Source organism: Opisthocomus hoazin, chromosome 12 (assembly GCF_030867145.1).
Source record: "Opisthocomus hoazin isolate bOpiHoa1 chromosome 12, bOpiHoa1.hap1, whole genome shotgun sequence".
Lineage (NCBI taxonomy): Eukaryota > Metazoa > Chordata > Aves > Opisthocomiformes > Opisthocomidae > Opisthocomus > Opisthocomus hoazin.
The window spans coordinates 1,397,242-1,416,479 of NC_134425.1; the positions used below are offsets into that span (position 1 = coordinate 1,397,242).

Genomic DNA, 19,238 nt, shown 5'->3' on the forward strand with positions numbered 1-19,238 from the left:
CTTGACGGAAGCATGAATGAGTCTCTTCTATCCAGACACTACTGTAAGCAAAAACTCCAAATACTTCTGTCAAATTTGAATGAATTTAATCAACAGGCTCAACAGTTAATCAGGTGGAGACTGATGGAGCTGCCAAAGCAGAGCATTTCCATCACCTTTACTTGAAGACAAGCAAGAAGCCCAAACAAGACTCACTCGACAGATTCAAGATAATGCCCTTAGGTATATGCTTAATATAAGTGTTATTTTAGGGGAGTATGTGAACAAGGCATATGGTACACACACAATTAAAACTTTTATAGGAAATGGGCAGCAGAGTCTTCTGTCACACGAACTCAAACAAGACCATGGGTAAATATATACAGCATGACTTTCCGCTGAAGCCAGCCCACTGCAGCTCGTGGCCAAGGGGGAGACCTTTCAGTCCCCATGTGAAGTGCCTGGGAACCACAAAGGGCTGCCCTCGTGAAGGAATCTGGGCCATGAATTACAGACTGCAGTAAGAAGCACCTTTCAGTATTTGCACAAAAAAGGTTATGACATGAGTAGGCATGAGTATGTTGCATGAGTAGGCAGACCAGAAGCCTCCTTCTCATTCAGTGCGAAGAGTCCGCAGGCTGCTCTCCCCTCCTCTCCCTTTGCACCTTCTCGTAGCAGTCCCAAGATCTCTCCTGCCCAGTCTTGCTGTGAGGAGAGGGAGGTAACAAGGATGACAAATACTGACTCCAACCTCAACAAAAGTTAACTTATTAACCGTTAACAGCATAAATTTGCCAGAGTCCAAGTGCAGTCCCAGGAGCGTGGAACTCTACTCCCAGCTCTGACACAGCCCAAGGGTGAGCTGCGGAACCTGGCCTCTGGCTTTGGGGACATCAAGTGGGCTTCTATGCCTGCCTGCAGGAGCACAGAGTACAACTGCACAATCAGTAAAAACTCGAGATGAAATGCAATGTTTTTGACTTACTTTTTTTTTAAACTAAATTGAAAGACTCATGAGTATTATCTTTATTGCAAAATTAAACCTCCAACCTTAACTGAACTCGAACTCTAGAAGACCAAGCTGCGTGACTTATGCAACATACAGGCTTCAAGAACTTTCTTGATATACAATAATCTTCCAGCACAGATGAAAACATGCAACATCAAAACATCTTTTTTTATTTTTGAGGTACACTAATCCTTGGATTTGAATGCTAGAATTAACTCTAAATACTTGATACTCCTAAACCAACGAGTATATTAGAGACAGTAAGTCGGGAATGTAGTGCCATGTGTGTGATCTAACAGCCTCCACTGCTGAAGTTTAGAAGCAGGGTTCTGCTTCAGAGAGAACATAAACAAAGACATATACAAACAGCTGACAAATTATATACAGTTGGTAGAGCGCAATTTTTCCTGAAGGATTATCATAGCCTAAATACTTCTTTAAGCCCTACCCTAACAGTAGTTGACCCAATATTGTTGGAGATGATGCAGTTACTTAAAAATAGAATAATCCAGCTACACGACTGATGCAGAACAAGCCACTATAAAGTCTGGACTCTGAACCAAAAGCATGTCAGAGCTTTTTCCTCCCCCTGTATTTTCTCCCTGCCTTCAACAGGCCGAACAACTGGTGTCAGACATTTCAGGAGGCAAAGACTGGTGACTGCATTAACTAACAGAGCTCCTGCAGTCTAGTTTCTTGTGGAAAAAGGAGGAGTTGAGGAAGTGGGAGACAAAAATGGTGCAAGACCATACAAATACATTTTGCCAAAGAGAATAAACTGGGTAGCAAAAATAGTGGTTAGAAGTTCTGGAGAGCTTACATGTCACATTTCTGCTGACTACTGTGATGAAACAATTCAGATACGAAAGCTTGCTGCATGTAACAACCAGCTTAACCTACCTGCAACTCGCATCCTACCTGAGGTCAACAAGGTTACTGCAAACAAGGACATATTTTACATTCTAATATTAATCCAAAATTAAAATCAACACATTACTGAGATGCATTTTCTCTCAAGTTTGCTTTTCCTCGTGTCTGCAGACTGCAGCTCCTTTTGTCCAGTAAGTCATGTGCTATTCTGTGTATTTATTCTAGCCTGGGACGCTGTTGAGGCTTTGCAGGACCCTGTACGTAGACTAATAGCACACCTTCAATTAAGCAACAAGTTTCACTGTGCTCAGCAGGGGTACTAAGTGGAGTACAGATTGTAGAATAAAGCCTGCTGCGCCCATTTTACATCTAAAAGCTTTACTCCCCTCTGTCCACAGAAAGCAGTTTATGCCTATCATTAGATGCATGTGTTACAAGAATTGTGATTCAGCTTTCGCTATATAAGGATCACATTTCAACAGTTGCTTCATCTGAAATCAGACTGGCTTGGAGACAATTTTGAGGCTTTGTGTGGCAACAGCAGAAAGGCAAGATAAATATAAAGGAAACCCAAGGATAGGGGAATTTTTGTCACTTTGCAGAAAATGAGGAAACCATCTTCCAGACTGCTTTATGGAGAAAAACAGTCTAAGTGCCACCTGCAAAGCCTCACAGCAGTAATGAGCATCTTATAAATGCCAACACAGAACTTCCACTGCAGCAAATCTAAAACAGAGGCTGTGACAAATCAGAATTTTTCTCAGTGTTATGAGAAATTACAGTATGAAGACTGCACAGTCTTCACACTGTAATGTTTTGCAACTTATGTTGCCGTTATTATAAAGATTCTTTTGTTCTGCACTTCAACATCTGGTCTGATGTACTTTACTCCACTGTGCTTTTGGAAAATATGCTGTGGTCACTGACCATATTTAATACATTGCTAAAATATGTCACATGCACAGAGCCATACTTGCTTACAGTGCTATCCACCTAACGGCCAAGTCCTTCTGCTTGGAACCTTACAGGAAGGGCAATTAATAACATCTCTGGCGTACGGGAAATTCCTATTGCTTTTTAACAACAAATACAAACTAAGCTGAATTTTTCATTCAGCTTTGATAACCATAACTAGTCTCTTTTGGGAATTGCCACACAAAGTCAGAACAACTCTGCATCCATAGGCTTGTTACAAATACGCTCTGGGAATGGGACTTCCCGTAGGTCAAGTAGCTCCTTCTGGACTTTGGCATAATAACTGCATTTTCCTTAGCCAACAGCAAAGGTATTGTCTGCAAAACAAAAGTTGCTAGCGAATATGCTATTTTTAACCAGTGACCTTGTTTAACCACTTGGCTCACTTGGTACTGGGAAAAGGTTCTGAGGTGGCTCCCCAGAAAATGGAGGGTAAAATCCTAAGTTTAAGACAACCAGCCTCAGAGACTTTATCAGAATCCCTCCAAGTAAGTTCGCTGACTTTGTTGGCATCGTGCTGGGAAACGCAAACCTGCCTAAGGAAGGGACCATCACTGCACAGCTGCACCGTTGCTAAAGTGTGTGCCTAGCAGGTGGGCATTTGCAAGCATCAGATCTCATCTTTGAAAGCAGAATCAACACTTCTGACACTGGCACCTTCTGCAGGTGTATTTGCACTGATCCAGTTCTTGCAGTACTGTGGAAAAAAAGACTAGGGCAACAGAAGGAAGACAGCGTGGCACTCAAATGATGCAGTATGCAAAACATGCCCAATCCTCATTTGAATTTGATTGTTTTGGTTGCATCAGTGTTAAAACCATAGTTAAAACCTGACTACTTTCTAGAAACACTGCAAAAAGAGACAGCAAGATCTAGCAACACATCCCTCTTGGAATTTCCGTTACATGTAACCCAAGAATCTACCTGTATTTACCTCTGTTCTCCTTGACGAGTGAGATCTGGCAATACCTTAAAACCTGTAAACAAGCCTGTCTGCAGCTTACAAGCACAACAGCCAGTCCCTGAGAACAGGGAAAGTCGCCACTTCCTGAAGTTACCTCCAGTTAAAAAACTTCCACATCTGTGAAAACAGGTTTGAACAATCCTAAGTCACCAATCAAAACATATGAGTAAAAAGCACAATTTATACTGCACGTTACAGCTATAACACTTCAAACAGGTCCACGTCCTTCTGTGTCAATACCCATCTGTATTTTTTCTGAACTTGCCTAGGCAGATTTTTGAACTTTATTTTACAAAAGTCCAGATAAAGCATGGATACCTGAAATGCTTATGTCAACAGGTACAGGATCTTCCTACTGTCACGGTTTTTCCTTTGCAGAAATGTCCATCTGCTTTACCCTGCTTTAGCACTGATACTTGCAGGCTTTAGCTAAGACTGAAGGACCAGCATAGAAAAATCAGTGAACTTTGCTAAATAACCATGTGATTGCCCTCAGCTGGTCCCCACTGCCAACAACTTGGGCATTACAGCATTGATCCAGTACCCCAATGCCTGGCAGTATTCCCATGGTTAGCTGGGCCTCTGAGATAAAAGGAAAGGTTTATGGACTTCTTTGACTGACACTCATTTTATAAATTTGTTTCCCAAGGCAGCAACATTCTGTGCTGATAGGGTGGTGAAATTATTCAGAAGTTATATATGTGACAAGTCTCTACACGCAGCATGTATTAATGTTTCCAGCTAACCACTTAATGCAAACAGGAGTGCATACAGACTTCCACCACAGCTTGTTGAAAAGTATTCAGCAATATACTCTGCTCTTCTCATCTCTCCCATGTAGAAACTTGAAATATTTTATGCTAAAAGCTAGTTTCAATATGTGGATTAGGGAATATACAGCCACTGCTAGCTTTCAGGTCCAAGCCTACTACAGAATCACAGAATGGTTGGGGTTGGCAGGGACCTCTGTGGGCCATCTAGTCCAACCCCCTGCCGAAGCAGGGTCGCCTACAGCAGGCTGGCACAGGACCTTGTCCAGGCAGGGCTTGAATATCTCCAGAGAAGGAGACTCCACAGCCTCCCTGGGCAGCCTGGGCCAGGGCTCCGTCACCCTCAGAGGGAAGAAGTTCTTCCTCATCTTCAGACGGAACTTCCTCTGCTCCAGTTTGTGCCCGTTGCCCCTTGTCCTGTCGCTGGGCACCACTGCAAAGAGTCTGGCCCCGTCCTCCGGACCCCCACCCTGCAGATATTTAGAGGCATTTCTAAGGTCCCCTCGCAGCCTTCTCTTCTCCAGGCTGAACAAGCCCAGCTCCCTCAGCCTCTCCTCGTAGCAGAGATGCTCCAGTCCCTGTCAAAACCCAGTCACTGTTCGACTATATACAGCATATGTTATATGTCTGACATTTCTACAAATCACAGTTAAAACCATTCACTGGATTAATACAAACTGTCTCTAACCCAGCTAAGCACAATCGATACTGCACCTTTCGTGAGCTTTCTCATTTTCTTCCGTTTCAGCTACAGCCTTTCTAACTGAGGCACTTCCAGCTCCAGTACTTTGCCAACAGAGACATGACGAACTTCGGCAGCTCACTATTTCTGACCACAAGTGAGAAGAAATCCTGTCCTCTCAAGCTGTCTGAAACAAGACTCACTAAAAAATATCAACACAAGAATTACACAACTGGTCAAGCAACCTGTCCATCCCCTACTCTAATGACTGAATTGCATGTGCTCTAGGTTAAAAAGTTGGCAGGTCCTGCTAAATGAGAGACGTGTCTGCTACGAGCACTGGCAACCTGTGAGAGAGCAATGGTGGCTCCAGGCTGGCAAATACTCTTCAGCTGTACTCCAGCCTCAAAAGGCAGAACTCCGTATCAGACAGATCATCAAATATGAAGGAGAACTCCACACAATCTTTGTTGCTGGTGAACCAGAAAGCAGAATGTCAGTTAGTAAGAAAACTGTATTTGTTCCACAGCTCCTTTTACCAACTATCACTAAGGCAATCTATAAATTAAAAAGCTACATTCTCTGAAAACTAAGCAGGTATTCTGTAAGAGAAAAACCGATCAGAGGAAAACCTAATTAATTTTCACAGTGTACCATGACTAATCTTGGTATATATGGTACTGGAATAGTAATCACCGAGTACAAATGAAAACAGTGTTGAACCTTGTCCTATTTTTAATCAGATGAAAGCCACAAACCTAGCCATGCTTCTGCTTAGTGTTGCATTTTCTTCCACCCTGATATCTTTTACAGCTGGAGAAATAGCTACTTAGAGCATTATTCTGCTGTAAAAAGTTATTGCTACTTACAGCTACTGGGATTACAGTGGAGTATGTCACAGAAAAGGAGGTCCGGTGGAGGCAAGCTAAGAACACTTCCTTGGGACATTTAACCCTTTCCAGTCTGTATCGGTTCCTCCGAGTGAAGACATGCTTTGAAATTCCTGATCGTAATTTACATGGTATTAACATCTATTTGCAAGGTTATGCAGCAAGCCAGTGGCAGAGAAGGTAACAAACTCTGAAGGCCAATTCCAAACAAGCAAACAAACAAATTATATGGTCCACGACAATATTTTTAATGACATCTGACAGCAATATGCCAGTGCTGCTAATGTGATGGCACGCTTCCCCTGCATTAGTTCTGCCATACAGAGCTATTTTTACTAATACCACAACGAGTTCACAAAAGCTGTTCTACACAAATAGCAGCTCACAGTTCAAAGACTTTCCTCATTTAACAGTGCTTTTTGTACACATTAAACAAAAATACCGTTAGTCACATTTTAACCTAGACATTGTAATATCTGTAATCATAGCCTGGAGTGTGGAAATGGAACGCATACTTTACTCAAATTTGCCAAGCCCAGCTTTTAGCCAGGTCAACATGCAATACAACATTCAAAAATAAGACTGATTCTGTAACAACATTCACGGTGCACATGTGCTGAGAAAGGTGCAAGCTCTCTCTCCTATCCTCCACTCCTCTTCCCTCAGCTTCTCGCTCACGCTTTCTTGGGATCCAAGAGAAAGGTGGAAACCTAACTGCTGTTTTAAATGCCTTCTCTCCAGTAAAGCACCACTCACCACCATATGCTTCATCCAAGAAATAACCTGCTACCATGAGAGGTGGTGTCAGAGATGTTCACTCTGAGCATGTAATAGTCCATGAGAGCTCAGCCGGTATTTCACCTCACGAGGAGCTTGCCTGCTTACTTCCCAACAGAAGAATAAGCATACTTGTCTCCCACTGACCATTTTTCACTGCTAAACTAACACTTCCTACAAAAACCCTTCTATGACTTCCTCTGCTCAACCCAACCCAGAAGTAAAGAAGCAAAATTCCAGTCTCTAATCACAATTAAAGTAACACTAATTGCCATTAAGAGACACGAGATCACTCCCCCCTGGAAGTACGCGTGCGGTAAAGGACACACCTTTGGAGTGTTTCCCCGAAGGCCTCTTGGGTAATGACTCCTCAATGGAATGTGTTGACGTATGTAGTACATTTTCCAAACTGTTACTGACACTGTTGATGGGGGTCTCGGACCTTGGAGTGACCTGGAAAGAAAAAACACAAAAATCCAATAAAATAAACTGAGGGAACGTGCAAACATCACACCTTCCTCCGGCGTGAGCAGAACCACTTTGAAGGCAGTTAGGAGACGTTGGCTTCTTTGAAAACCAAGGGGTGTTATTACTGATATTCCACAAGTAACAGTTCAGGGAAGTTGTTTTAGTCAGCAGCTGTTCACAAATCTAGATTATCTTGGCTAATCTATAAAGCTACTTAAAGTGTAATTCTTTTTTAAACGATAGTCACACACCAGTCAATTGTAGAGATATTGCAAGACCCTTAACCTCTCCACACTGCACTTCTTAACTCTTCAACAAGAAAACCAAGGGAAAAGGGCTGTCGGGAAACATCATTTTTATGTCACCTATCTGCACAGATGCAGAGTCAAGGCATTTCAAAGTACTGCCACACAGATTACAAGGAATGAATTCTAATTTTGCAAAAAAACCCTTATTTTCTTGTCTTTGCCATTTAAAAGCCTGCTATCATGATCATGTTTAGATGAAAAATTGCACACTAAAAACACCCAAGCAGGAGGCTGCATCATCAAAACAGACTTCATGGCCTAATACGCACCTTCTAAATGCATTTAGCATAAGAAAACATGTTTTCACCATTACTTAAAACTACAGAAACAAACGTAAGTCATTAGGAAAAGCAGAACTGAACACTGCCCACTTCAGCTGCTGTCCACAACAGCATTCACAATTATGCAGCACCACATAAAAACATCTATTGCTTGCAGTAGAACATCCAACGCCTACCTCATAAGCAAGGCAATTACTCTCTCGTTTTCTAGGTAATGAGAAGCAGAAGTGGATGAACAGTTACATTAGCCACAAGGGTTTTAGTATCTTAAAGAGGAAAGTGTGCTTTAAAGAGGTAGTGAGGACTAACAAACGCACTCGTACTCACTAATGCATTACTTGAATTTCAACTGCCCCATTTTGAACCGACAGCAAATCCTGGTATGGAGAGATGTAATTAGAATTTAGCGTGGATTTTACCCTTCACAAGTCACAGGCAAAAATATGCACCTCAACATAACAAAAGAAGCTATCGTTTATTGATGGCAACTAACGCCAGCGACTACAGGCCCCTGGAAGGAAACTGGCTCCCTCAGACCCTGATTACTCGAGACAGTGCCATGAGTTAGCACAACTTATGCTTCAAGCAGTATTTTGCTCACCCTGCCATTAGCCTCACACGTTGGCATCCATCGGAACACACAACGCCGGTCAAAAATAGCACATCTCTACCTCCACACAATTACCGACTGAGAGCTCCATTTTAACACGGGCATTTATAGCTTTGTATGCAGTTCAAGGCAGCAGCACGAGTGAAAGACTCTGTGTACTTCACACCCATAAAAAACCTTACATGGGCAAAGAAATCAATGCAGAAAGACAGAAGAATGTCAGAAGAAAGTAAGCTTACAAGTACCCACTTTCCTTTTCAGTGCTGTGCGTCTACTTTTTGATCAAAAAATAGTTTACTTGCATGCTTCTTCAGCACAGTTTTCCACCAACAACAAAAACCTAATATCAAGCTTTCACATCAGAAAGATTAGCCATTAAATTAAGCTTGGGGGAGGGGGAGGAATAGTGTAAGTCTCCTTGCCAAAGTCAGTCTTCACCGAAGCTTATCTCACCCGGCCTCTCTCCTGGAGCTCATTAAACTCTCACTCCAGTGGATCGCTGCCGAGATGGAGCTCCAGCAGCATCGCCGTCCTCCTGGCAAGGGGAGATTTCAGAGGAGCAACCGAATAACAGAGCAAGCTAGAAAATTAAATTCAGGCAAGACTATGTTATCCTAAACAGCCAGGTTCCAAATATTCAGACCCATCAAATATAAACACAGTATTTGAAACTGGGTAAGAACATCGCCACGTGGTTTCAGAAAAATCTCTAAATAAGCAGTTTACTACAATATACTGCCTCCTATCTTGTATTCCCTGCTCTCCACTATCCTTACAACAAGCATCGCGTGCAGTTTAAAATTTGCATTTTGTTTATACATAACATCCAATTCTTTCCATAAAGATTTAATTTTTATATACTTGGTAAAGATTAATTTAGCCCATATGTCTTGACTGACTGAGCTCATATACTATCTGATTCAGTCACACATCAAAGCAAAGCAGTTTCAAATTGGCCTAGAAAAATCACAAAGCTCTGATTAGTTCCAAATGGAGCACTTTGTTAGTGAGCTGAATGGTGTTAGAACCAGTGAATCTGACTGCTTAAAGCTTTCACTCCAAATTTTAAATAATTTTTTCCACTGACTTAAACATACCAATACTGCAAAGGCTTAGGAAAAGTAAAAAAATTAAAAATGTTTTGCAAATCAAAAGTTTTATTTCCAAAACAGTAACAGCCTTTTCTTTTTTCATTCGAGGCCAAGCAAAACAGAGGAACCATAACCCATCAGCTGTGACCTGCAGACGATGCTGTCCTGGGAGGGCTGGGAGAAACACTTGCAAAAGCCTAACAGCAGATGCCCAGGAAGGACTTGTCCACATTCAGCTGTAGAAACTCAGTGTCAGGTAAATTCTGGCAGGAAGGTTCACCATATCGGAACACTACCCTAACCCCTGGTTTGGGCTCAGCACAAACAACTACTAACAAGTAGTCACTAGGTTCTGAATAAAGAACAAGGCATTCCAGTGAGATAAAGATTCTGAGAAGTGGTAAGCAAATTGCTTTGGACCTTTTAGGATCTGTAGCATCTCTGAAGAAAGCCAAGATGCCATTAAAGAACAAGCATCTGCTGTTCAAGACCTGTGAAAGGCTTGTTTTCTAAAGCACTAACAGCCCACAGTAAAGGTGGATAAGCGGGCATCACAGGAACCAGAAACATTCAGGCTATATATCATAAACCACAGGAGTGACATTTTATAAATGCAGAAAAATTCATGAATCATTCAAGGTCTAAGAGGGTACAGCATCAGACATTTGAACAGAAGACACTGGATTATTCAACTGAAACTCTCTGAGAACAGCAGCAGAAGCACTCTGAAGACCAGCAAACACAACAGCAACCGCAGAGAGTTAAAGCAATAGAAATATTCTGCACTGGGCCTAACCTTACCTTAGCACAGCAATTTGTAGACGGCCAGGGCGAAGGAAAGCCTTCTGCTGCATCTATCCATAGTTTCATCAGATTATTCATAAATTGCTGTAACATCAGAGTGGCCTGTAGGCTTATTCTACGACTCCAGAAGATGCAACACGCAAACGGGTGCAGGAGAGATTCTTCAACTCTTCTTACTCAACTCTAACAACTCTAACATTGCATCTGCTCCCTCCATACCAAAACATCTGCCTCACAGGTGAAATTCTGACTTTCCAGATTAAAACCTAGCTTGTCTCTTGAATTTCAAATTGAAGTAGCAGCCATAACTGAAAATAACAAAGAAAATTAATCGCTACCTAATGCCTAACTCCAGCTCAGCCTGAGTTCTTCTGCTCCTCACTCTCCACAGTAATAAAGACTGTACCAAAACTGGTACCAGCTACTGAAGAAGCACATCCTTGCCACCAAGGGCTAGACAGAGCCATCACAGAACGGCACCCTGCAGCCCTCCAGGCCCAGGAGCTAACCAGGAAGAAGAACAATTGCTTTCACTCATGGGTCAAGGACAAACATGTCAAGGAATCAGAAGTGACTGCGAGAATTTCTGCCATTCTCACACTTTTCCCTCTTTCACCTGCCAGCAAACACTAACACTTTTTTCAGTACAGACCAGTGATTTTCTTCTCAGCATCAGAGATGTACTAACACGCACAGATCTTCTGGGGACAGTGAAAAAAGTTCTAGAAACCTCTCCAAACCCCATGATCCATCAAAAAACACATAGAAAAACACAAATAATTAAAACAACCCTCACCACAGAATCAGTGGGAGCAGTTACTTCAACGGGGGGTGTTTCTCTTCCAGCCACTGCCACCTGAAGTGGCTCTGCCACTACCCAAGACAGTGGAAGTCAAGACGGAAAATGGTGAATCTGTGAAGTCAGATCCAGCAATTGTTAGCTTGGCTCCCTAGAGACAATGCTGAACATTTCAAGTTTGTCATAAAAATAACAGGACTGATAGAAGTCAAACTTACTGTGGTAAGAATTTTACCAAAACAGCAATTATATGTTCCTTTTAAAAATAACCAAACAGAACACAGAAAATACATGTTTTAATAGCGAAGTATTTGCTGACTTAGTTTGAAGTGGAGCCAATACTAAAAATCAACGTAGCTTACCACCTAAAGTGTAGCATGACTTATAATTTAAGGAAACAATGATAGAGGATCCAAGGGAATAAAATACTGCCTTCTATACCTAATTAGGTATGAAATTCAGGTCATGCATTACACAGGAAAAGTGAACAAAATATAAAAACAATGAGTCAGTTCAGTGAGATACTAGGGCCCCAGCTAAAAGCCACACGAACACATTCTCCCATTAATCACACAGGAAAACTTTTTCATATGACATTCAGTTTTCAAAAGTGGCCAAAGATATGCTGGGAAAGTCCTACAGACAAACGCTACTGCCAATACTTGGTTTAGAAGTCTCCTTTTAAATAGGTTTTTCATTATCATAAACCGACCTTCGTGCTTGAGGCTGATGCAGGTAACACGTAAGAGTGCAGTCAGGAATATGAGCACTGAAGTCCGGGGGGTGGAACCAGTCAGCTCCATTCACTCCTGGCAGTTTCACATTAGTGAGTATTAACAGCAGCTTATTTTGAGGTTAGCAGCAAGGTCTTTAACACAGTCCAATCCTGTTTGCAGAAGTGCTCCAGCAGAAGCCTGATGGCAAGCATACAGCCCTCGCGTGCTTAGGCTGATAAGCTGCTATTTCCCAATGCAGAGACATAACTCAGGTTCCCAAATAATTTGGAAAACAAAAAAAAAAGCATTGCTAACACTCAGGTGTCAGTCTACCAACGCACGAGACTGTTCAGCAGGCTAAGTCTGAGCCAGAAACAAGAGCAACCAATGCAAGGACCTGAAACTCAAAACCGACTGAGACTACAAAGCCAGTGTAGAGAGGAGTAAGGCTGAGCAAACATCCTCCTCTTAGTAGCAACAAGCTATTAGCCTGCCCAGCTGCTTGTGAAACCATAGCCTCAGGCACCAGTTCCGCATTCACTTACACACACGGATACCTGACTGTTCTCCCACTAGCACAACAAGATGTAAAAACTACTCCTTTTGAAGACTGGGCTCGTCCACAAGGATGTTTAAGGAACACTCAAACACCCCCAACTTTTCACTTACCCAGTAAAGTCCTCAACACTGCTCCACACTTAAATTTACACACATTTAGTTGCTTTGTTGGACTGGGACACGAACACAGCTGAAAGTGTTTGGTTCGTGCTGGAAATTCAAGCAGTTCCAACAGCCAGGGTCTACCAGAGTAAGATGTAAGCACCAGGTGCAACCAAGTCAGGCATGTCCAGGGTTCCCAGCAGCTACAGAAGGTCCCACACCTGTTCTCCTAGGAAGCTGGTTAAAAGGTTTCCATCTCCGAACACAAAGGGTGAAGAGGCACTTTGCAGTGAAATGGGGAATAGATCAGATGCTTTGGTCCTGTGAGACTATTACTGGAAAGAAATGAGGCGTGCAGTACTTCAGTGGTACGGGACGATCACACACCTGCTGCAAGGCTCCACCGTAAATTCAGTAGACCAGATGGGCCAAAAAGGTCTGGGCTGTATTTTATCGGCTAAGTCATCTCCACTAAAAATCCTGTGCTTAAAGAATTGTGAATACTTTGTTAATACTCGGAACATAAATCCACCACAGAGTAACTGGACTTCCATTTCACTGCGCTGCGCGCTTGCCATTCCAGACAGACACTCAGAAGACACATCTGAAAACTCCTGGCAACCCCAGTTTGTGCAAAGATGTGCACTCACCCCGTAAGCCAGACGAGCAAAGCTGCACTCTGCAAAGTGGTTTCAGCATTCCTCAGTGTTAGCTAATGCAATGTTTTCTGCCACCACTACACAGCCCCCAACAGTTAACTCTACGAGCTCGCCAAACAGGCAGAATATGTGGGATTTCCCGCTGAAGAGATACACCGAGCTGAAGTTCGAACTCTAAAGGGAAAAATTCTCTGTAAAAGGCAACAGAAGAAAAACCCAAGTACTAATACAATAAGCTACAAACCAACAACCCGCTTCATCTACCTGATCTTCCATGATTTACTGTGGCTCTCTGGACAGGCTGCCAGTGCAACCAGTTCACTCACACTCTGCTAATTCCAGGCACTAATGCCTAGACTAGGCATCTTCCAGAAACGACAGATGACAAGCAAGGTATTTTATTTTTCCTTCAAAACAAAAAGAAATCACACCTGAATTTTACAAGCCAATCATTTAAAACACCTCAAAATCAAAACAGGTAACTGCTTATAACCAGACCTTGAACAAGATACTACTGCTTTATATCCCAGCCCTGATGTACAAATATGTCCCCATTTCTTCACCTGAAAGCTACCAAAAGCTAAAAGCGGAGCCAGCAGAAGGGAAGATTACCTTGAACTTCCCAAGAGAATTCAAAGTGTAGCACGGTCCTATCTGCTATACAAGCCTTCAGCCCCTAAGTAACATTTTAAAGGCAGATGTCATATTAGGTTGATTTTAGAGCTACCACACTTACATTGCCAGCACAGGGGGGGAAATTACCCCCACGAGGCCAGTACATGCTTTGGGAGGTAAACAGACAGTCAAAGAAGCAACTCTCAAATCTGCTGAAGTACAACCCAAGCAATGGTGCCTTTCCCCAGCAGAACGGCTCACTGCCACTCCGGTCTCTTCTGTGAGAATTCACACAGTAACAAGGTTGGCAGAAGTTATCTGACAAGCCAGAAATTCACTGGATTGTATTTCTCACTCCTTGTCCTCCTCAACATCCACTTAAGTAATGGCTTGAGTGTAATAAAACTATTCATGGTGGAAAAATGACAACACTGAAAAAGAATTGATAATATGCACGAAAAATGTTCACTATCACTATTTATCATCATGACTTGGCAGGTCTTTAACTAAAATTAAGACCTTACTCTTAAGTAATTGATCTTCTTATTTCTGGATCACTTCAGCTATTTACAAAAATCCTGAAACCCTACACGGGCCAGAACACCTGTTAAAAAGTTTCTCCCTTCCAATGCTTATCATTGGATAATCAGACCAATGGGACCAAAGGGAAAATTCCAATTTAGCATGAGGCAAGAGCAAGATGTTTAGATGTTTGCTCATTACAAAACCCACGCAAAGAAAGACAGATCCAGACCATACCAACACCTCTTTGCTAGCTCTAATACCCATTTCAAATCTAAATAGGGAACAACTTCAATTCAACTTGCTCCAATTCTTTTGCGAAATGGTAAAGTCAAATTCTAGTTTAAGCATGACAATGGTTCTCATTTCAGACGAATTAGATGTAGCATTTCTAAGAAGATTCTGAGGATTCACAGAAACTCTTCTCTACATTCTCAGGAATAACACACCTATTTATATATATATTTTTAGGAGAAAAAGTGCTGAAGAGCAAGCAGTAAAGCAGACACTGCGATATTTGAATACAGAAGATGACTATACGTGTCCTTTTACCAGAGCCCACTTAGGAGAAGTATCCCAGGCACTGCAGCCCTGCAGCCCGCAGAAGCCCCAGCGCTCTGCCCTGCTAGAAAGAGGCAGCGCTGTGCCTAACATCCCGCTAAAACACGGCTGCATCAGCTTTAGCAATTCTAACATTTTTAAAAAACGATGCTAAACCAAGTGGTTAAATACTTCCAAACAAGGATGCTGTTTAGCACCTTTGAAGTTGGACACTGGAATGCTTGTTAGGTGTGGTTAGCTGCTGCTGGCTCTGCCTTGCCAGGCAGGATCTGCATACAGCTTCTACACCGATTCAATTACAACAGTTTCAAGCCTGGTTCAGTTCAAAATAGCCAACATCTTAAAGCAGGCATTTTGATTCCAGAAGAGACGAGGCCTACTTCAATGCTGCTTAACTGACAACTAACAGTTACAAGGTAATTAGCAGGAAAAAACCGAGTAAATTAAAGAAGTGGAATGCACTCTTAAAACGGAAACTTCATTCAGCCTGTGCAGAAAACGGGAAGACAGTTCACAGGGAAAAAACCATCATCATTATTAGCTCAACACAAATTTTTTGGCTGTTCTGTCCCTGATGTTTGGATGCACAGTCCATTTCCCAAGCAAACTAATTTAGGTTCTTAAATTCAAGTTCATCATGTAACATATGATTAGGCAAAGTGAATATGGTGCTAATTAACACTTATTATGCGAGACCGTTGTTAAGCTCATTTCTGAAAACATTGCAGGTTTGCAACTGAAACATTTTATCAGAGTCACAAAAACTTTCAAGCAAGAAAATCAGCAAGAAATGAGCCAAAACTGGAAGCCTCACACTTCTCACCCGGCACATCAAGAGGCGCGTGTAACCCACGTCGCCCCAAGCACCCAGGACACCGCGAGCACATGCAGAGACGGGCACACGTCTCCAGCTGGAAGCTACAAGACCTGCCCCTGCAGCTCCCGAGGTTAGTCCCACCTGCTTTTGAAAATGAGATCGTTCCTGAGATAGCAACAACCAATATCAATGAGTAAACACCACTAATCCTAGCTAACAACTGCTATTAACATGGTAATCTGCTACAGCTATGAAATACCTTCAGTGGGTTAGGAGGCTAAAAATTAGGTTTTTCGTGGTTTATTCTATTCCTACAAAGCTAGCGTAAAAGCTGTAAAGGCAGCTGACAGATCACTTAATAGTTGGAATCCTTGCTCTGTGAGGACTTAAGGACTCAGTGGCAACCCAACAAGTAACAGTTTTTTTCCAATTCATCATTCCATAGATGAAATAAAAGTCTCCCAACATTTCTGAAATACTAACTTCAATCACCTGTAGCAAACAGTGCAGGAAGGTGAAGGTATTTGAAATGGACCCCTCAGAACATCAGCTCTACGCAGCTCCCCATACACAGTCTTTAGTTATTTCTGAGTTTTAGATGAGCCTATGGAATTAGCACGGGTGAAAAATAGCATCTTATGCTATAAACTTGAAATAGCCATTGGTGCAGTATTTGGAAGCTGACTAGGCAAGAGCCCTTTTTCCCCATTCACAAGGTACCAACCTGAAACAGCCACATAACTACAGTGTCACTGACTCTTCTTTCCCTTCAGCTGCAAACAAACTCTAGTCAGACCTACTATTTCTGACCCTGGTCCTGCAGCTGAAGCCCCCACCAGATGACCACACTACCTGCACTGCAGAGCTCTTGTCACAGCCAGCGAGCAGAGCAGGCGCTGAGCAGCCACAGCACTGTCTTCTCTCTCTGCTTTCACAGAATGATCTCAATGAGCAGATGAAACTAAGAAATACAAGGTGATGGATTCACAAACAACTTGTCCTCCAGTTCTGGAAGTTCTCTCCTCAGTGTTACTAACGCATAGCAGCCTTCTTGAGAGAAAAAGTTGGAAAGTGAGCCCGTGCAGAGATTCGTATCATTACACCTAGATGAGTGCCAGTACCCAAGCCAGTCCCGGTATGTTATTATCTGCAAGACACAAGCCTAAGGGGTTCTGTAGAAACAGCATCACTACCGCCTCAAAGCAACCAAGAATGAATAAAAACATGAAGTTTTCACCTACAGCGAAAACAGATGTTCCTTGTCCCAAGCTGTTCGCAGCAGAAGTCTGAAGGGGTGGTTCAGGATGTCGGGAGACAGTTTTGAGCCATCTCCCCCTCCTTTGTGGGTCACAGTCAGCAGTGGCAATTTCCCTATCAAAGCACTGGGAAGCATGCACACGCAGCAGACCTTTGGCTGTGGGTTTTCTTCTGCCCTGATGCTTCCAGCTCCCCCTGCTCTGCGAAGAGAGCGGTGGTTTGCAGCTCTAGGCACCATACATCAGCGCAGAAATGAGCCATCAGATGCCAGGCTCCACACGCTGGCCAGAAAACCATTCTATCTCCTTTGTGGCAAAGGTATAAAAGACAGCTGAATAGGCATCCTAAGGTCCAAAACCAGCCTGAAAACTCAGCGGCATCATTTCCAGTTAAAAATAAGCCCATTACTGTTAACCCAAGGAACAAAAGTTTTTAAAAACCTGACTCTTAGACATACACCTGGGCTTCATTTGAAGACAATTTGCAGTGTTTTAATTTTTAAAAACCACACAACCACCTTAGATTTTATGCCTACAAGCAAAAAGTTTGAAGAACTCACAGCTCAAGTCCTGCAAGTGTTGGCACCACTCAAAACCAGAAGAGAATACAGGGCAAGACAAGGGGCAGAAACGATCACCTTTACAGAGCCGAAAGCAATAGCCTGCTGTAGAAAGGGCAGTGTTCTCCCTACTTGGGGCAAGGAAACTTTATGTTCATTTTGTACTACCAAGTAGAAACCACGAATCTAATAATTACTGACCTACTTAAAGCCAGCCAACCTTTTCCTGTAATGTTAAGATTTATATAATCCAAGAATAATCTCGAAAAGCGTACATTAAAGCAGAAAGACATGGGTGGCTGTTTTGAGCCTCCCTGTCGCCAGCAACTGCAGCAGACAGTAAAATACAACAGCAAAAAGCAGCGGTTTGTGTCACCAACCACCTTTAAATGCGCTCACCTACCCCAAAGCAACTTCAACAATCATGGAATATTTCCCAGTAATTTTGTATCAACTGTTCCATCTCTTCACTATCACACACGATTTGTCTGTGAGAGATTTTGCTGTAAGATGTGAAATAGATAGGAGATGGAAAGAGGATGGCAAGCTCCAATCCTCTAGAAAAAAGCTGTAGCTAATATCAAGTTGGGTCATATTTTCATAGACCTGACTAAGCAGAAGCAGCACATTTCCATTTGTTTCTGCAAAGAGAACAGAAAGCACTGTTCAGCTGCTTCGCTGCATCTCCCTGAATAAACCAGTTACATGTAATTCATCAGGAGTTGTGACGGACCTCTAGTTACACAGAAAAGCAGGCAGTCACACCAGCGTTAGTCCCTGTGCCCACACTCAGCCCAAGGGAGAGGCTGAAGGCTGACTAGTCCTGCTCACAAAGAGCTCCCTATTTGCATGCCATTACACATCCACTCCATTCCAGCCTCCAAAAGTTTCTCAGGACCTCAAACGGTGACCATTCTCCAGCCCATTTTCTGAGGACGCGCTCAAAGAGCTCTGCGCTTGAGAGTTTCGGAGCAGCATTCACACAACTGAACACAGAGCACTGACTCCAAGCACCAGCTCAGCGCAGCTCAAGTCGTAGTAAAGCAGCAAGAGTGATGAGAAAGCGCTGGCTCCGGGGAAGAAATTCTCCTCCAACTCCGAAGAGGACAAAGAGCGCAGGACTCTTGGCAGGCAGCAGCGCAGCACAGCTCACTTTCTCTTGACATCTGCGTTATTTTGTTCTTTTTCTTGGTGATGTTACAAGTATTGTCACAACATAACTTGGTAACATCACAAGATCTAAGTCCACGGTGTCGGAATTTATTTGTGCATATTTAAACAGGCCTGAATGGAGAAAGACATTGTTTTTTTCCATTTGCTTCATCCAATTCCTGTTTTAAGCCAACTGCTTACTCTAAAAGTAGCAAAATTACCCAGCTGTGAACATTGAAAAAATTAACAAATAAGGCAATCTGCATCTGTTCAAACAAAATGCATATTCGAGAGACTGAGAGCAAAGTCACCTTTTTTGCTCCCTCCCAACTATTCTGCACTTAGCAAGCAGCATTCTTCAACACCAATTTCTTTTTTTTTTTTTTGAAAAAAAGGGTACTTTTAAGGAGACAACCCTTTCATGATTTCTGAAGAAAAAAACA

General features: G+C 42.6%; 1 protein-coding gene across 1 annotated transcript in view; it reads right to left on the reverse strand.

The window, feature by feature from the left end:
• ZCCHC14 (zinc finger CCHC-type containing 14) overlaps nucleotides 1–19,238 on the reverse strand; it is a 52,562-nt gene that overhangs the window by 31,104 nt on the left and 2,220 nt on the right. The window contains exon 2 of the mRNA XM_075433688.1: nucleotides 7,246–7,369. Coding sequence (XP_075289803.1) covers nucleotides 7,246–7,369 — 124 coding nt within the window. The remainder of the gene's footprint in view (nucleotides 1–7,245; nucleotides 7,370–19,238) is intronic.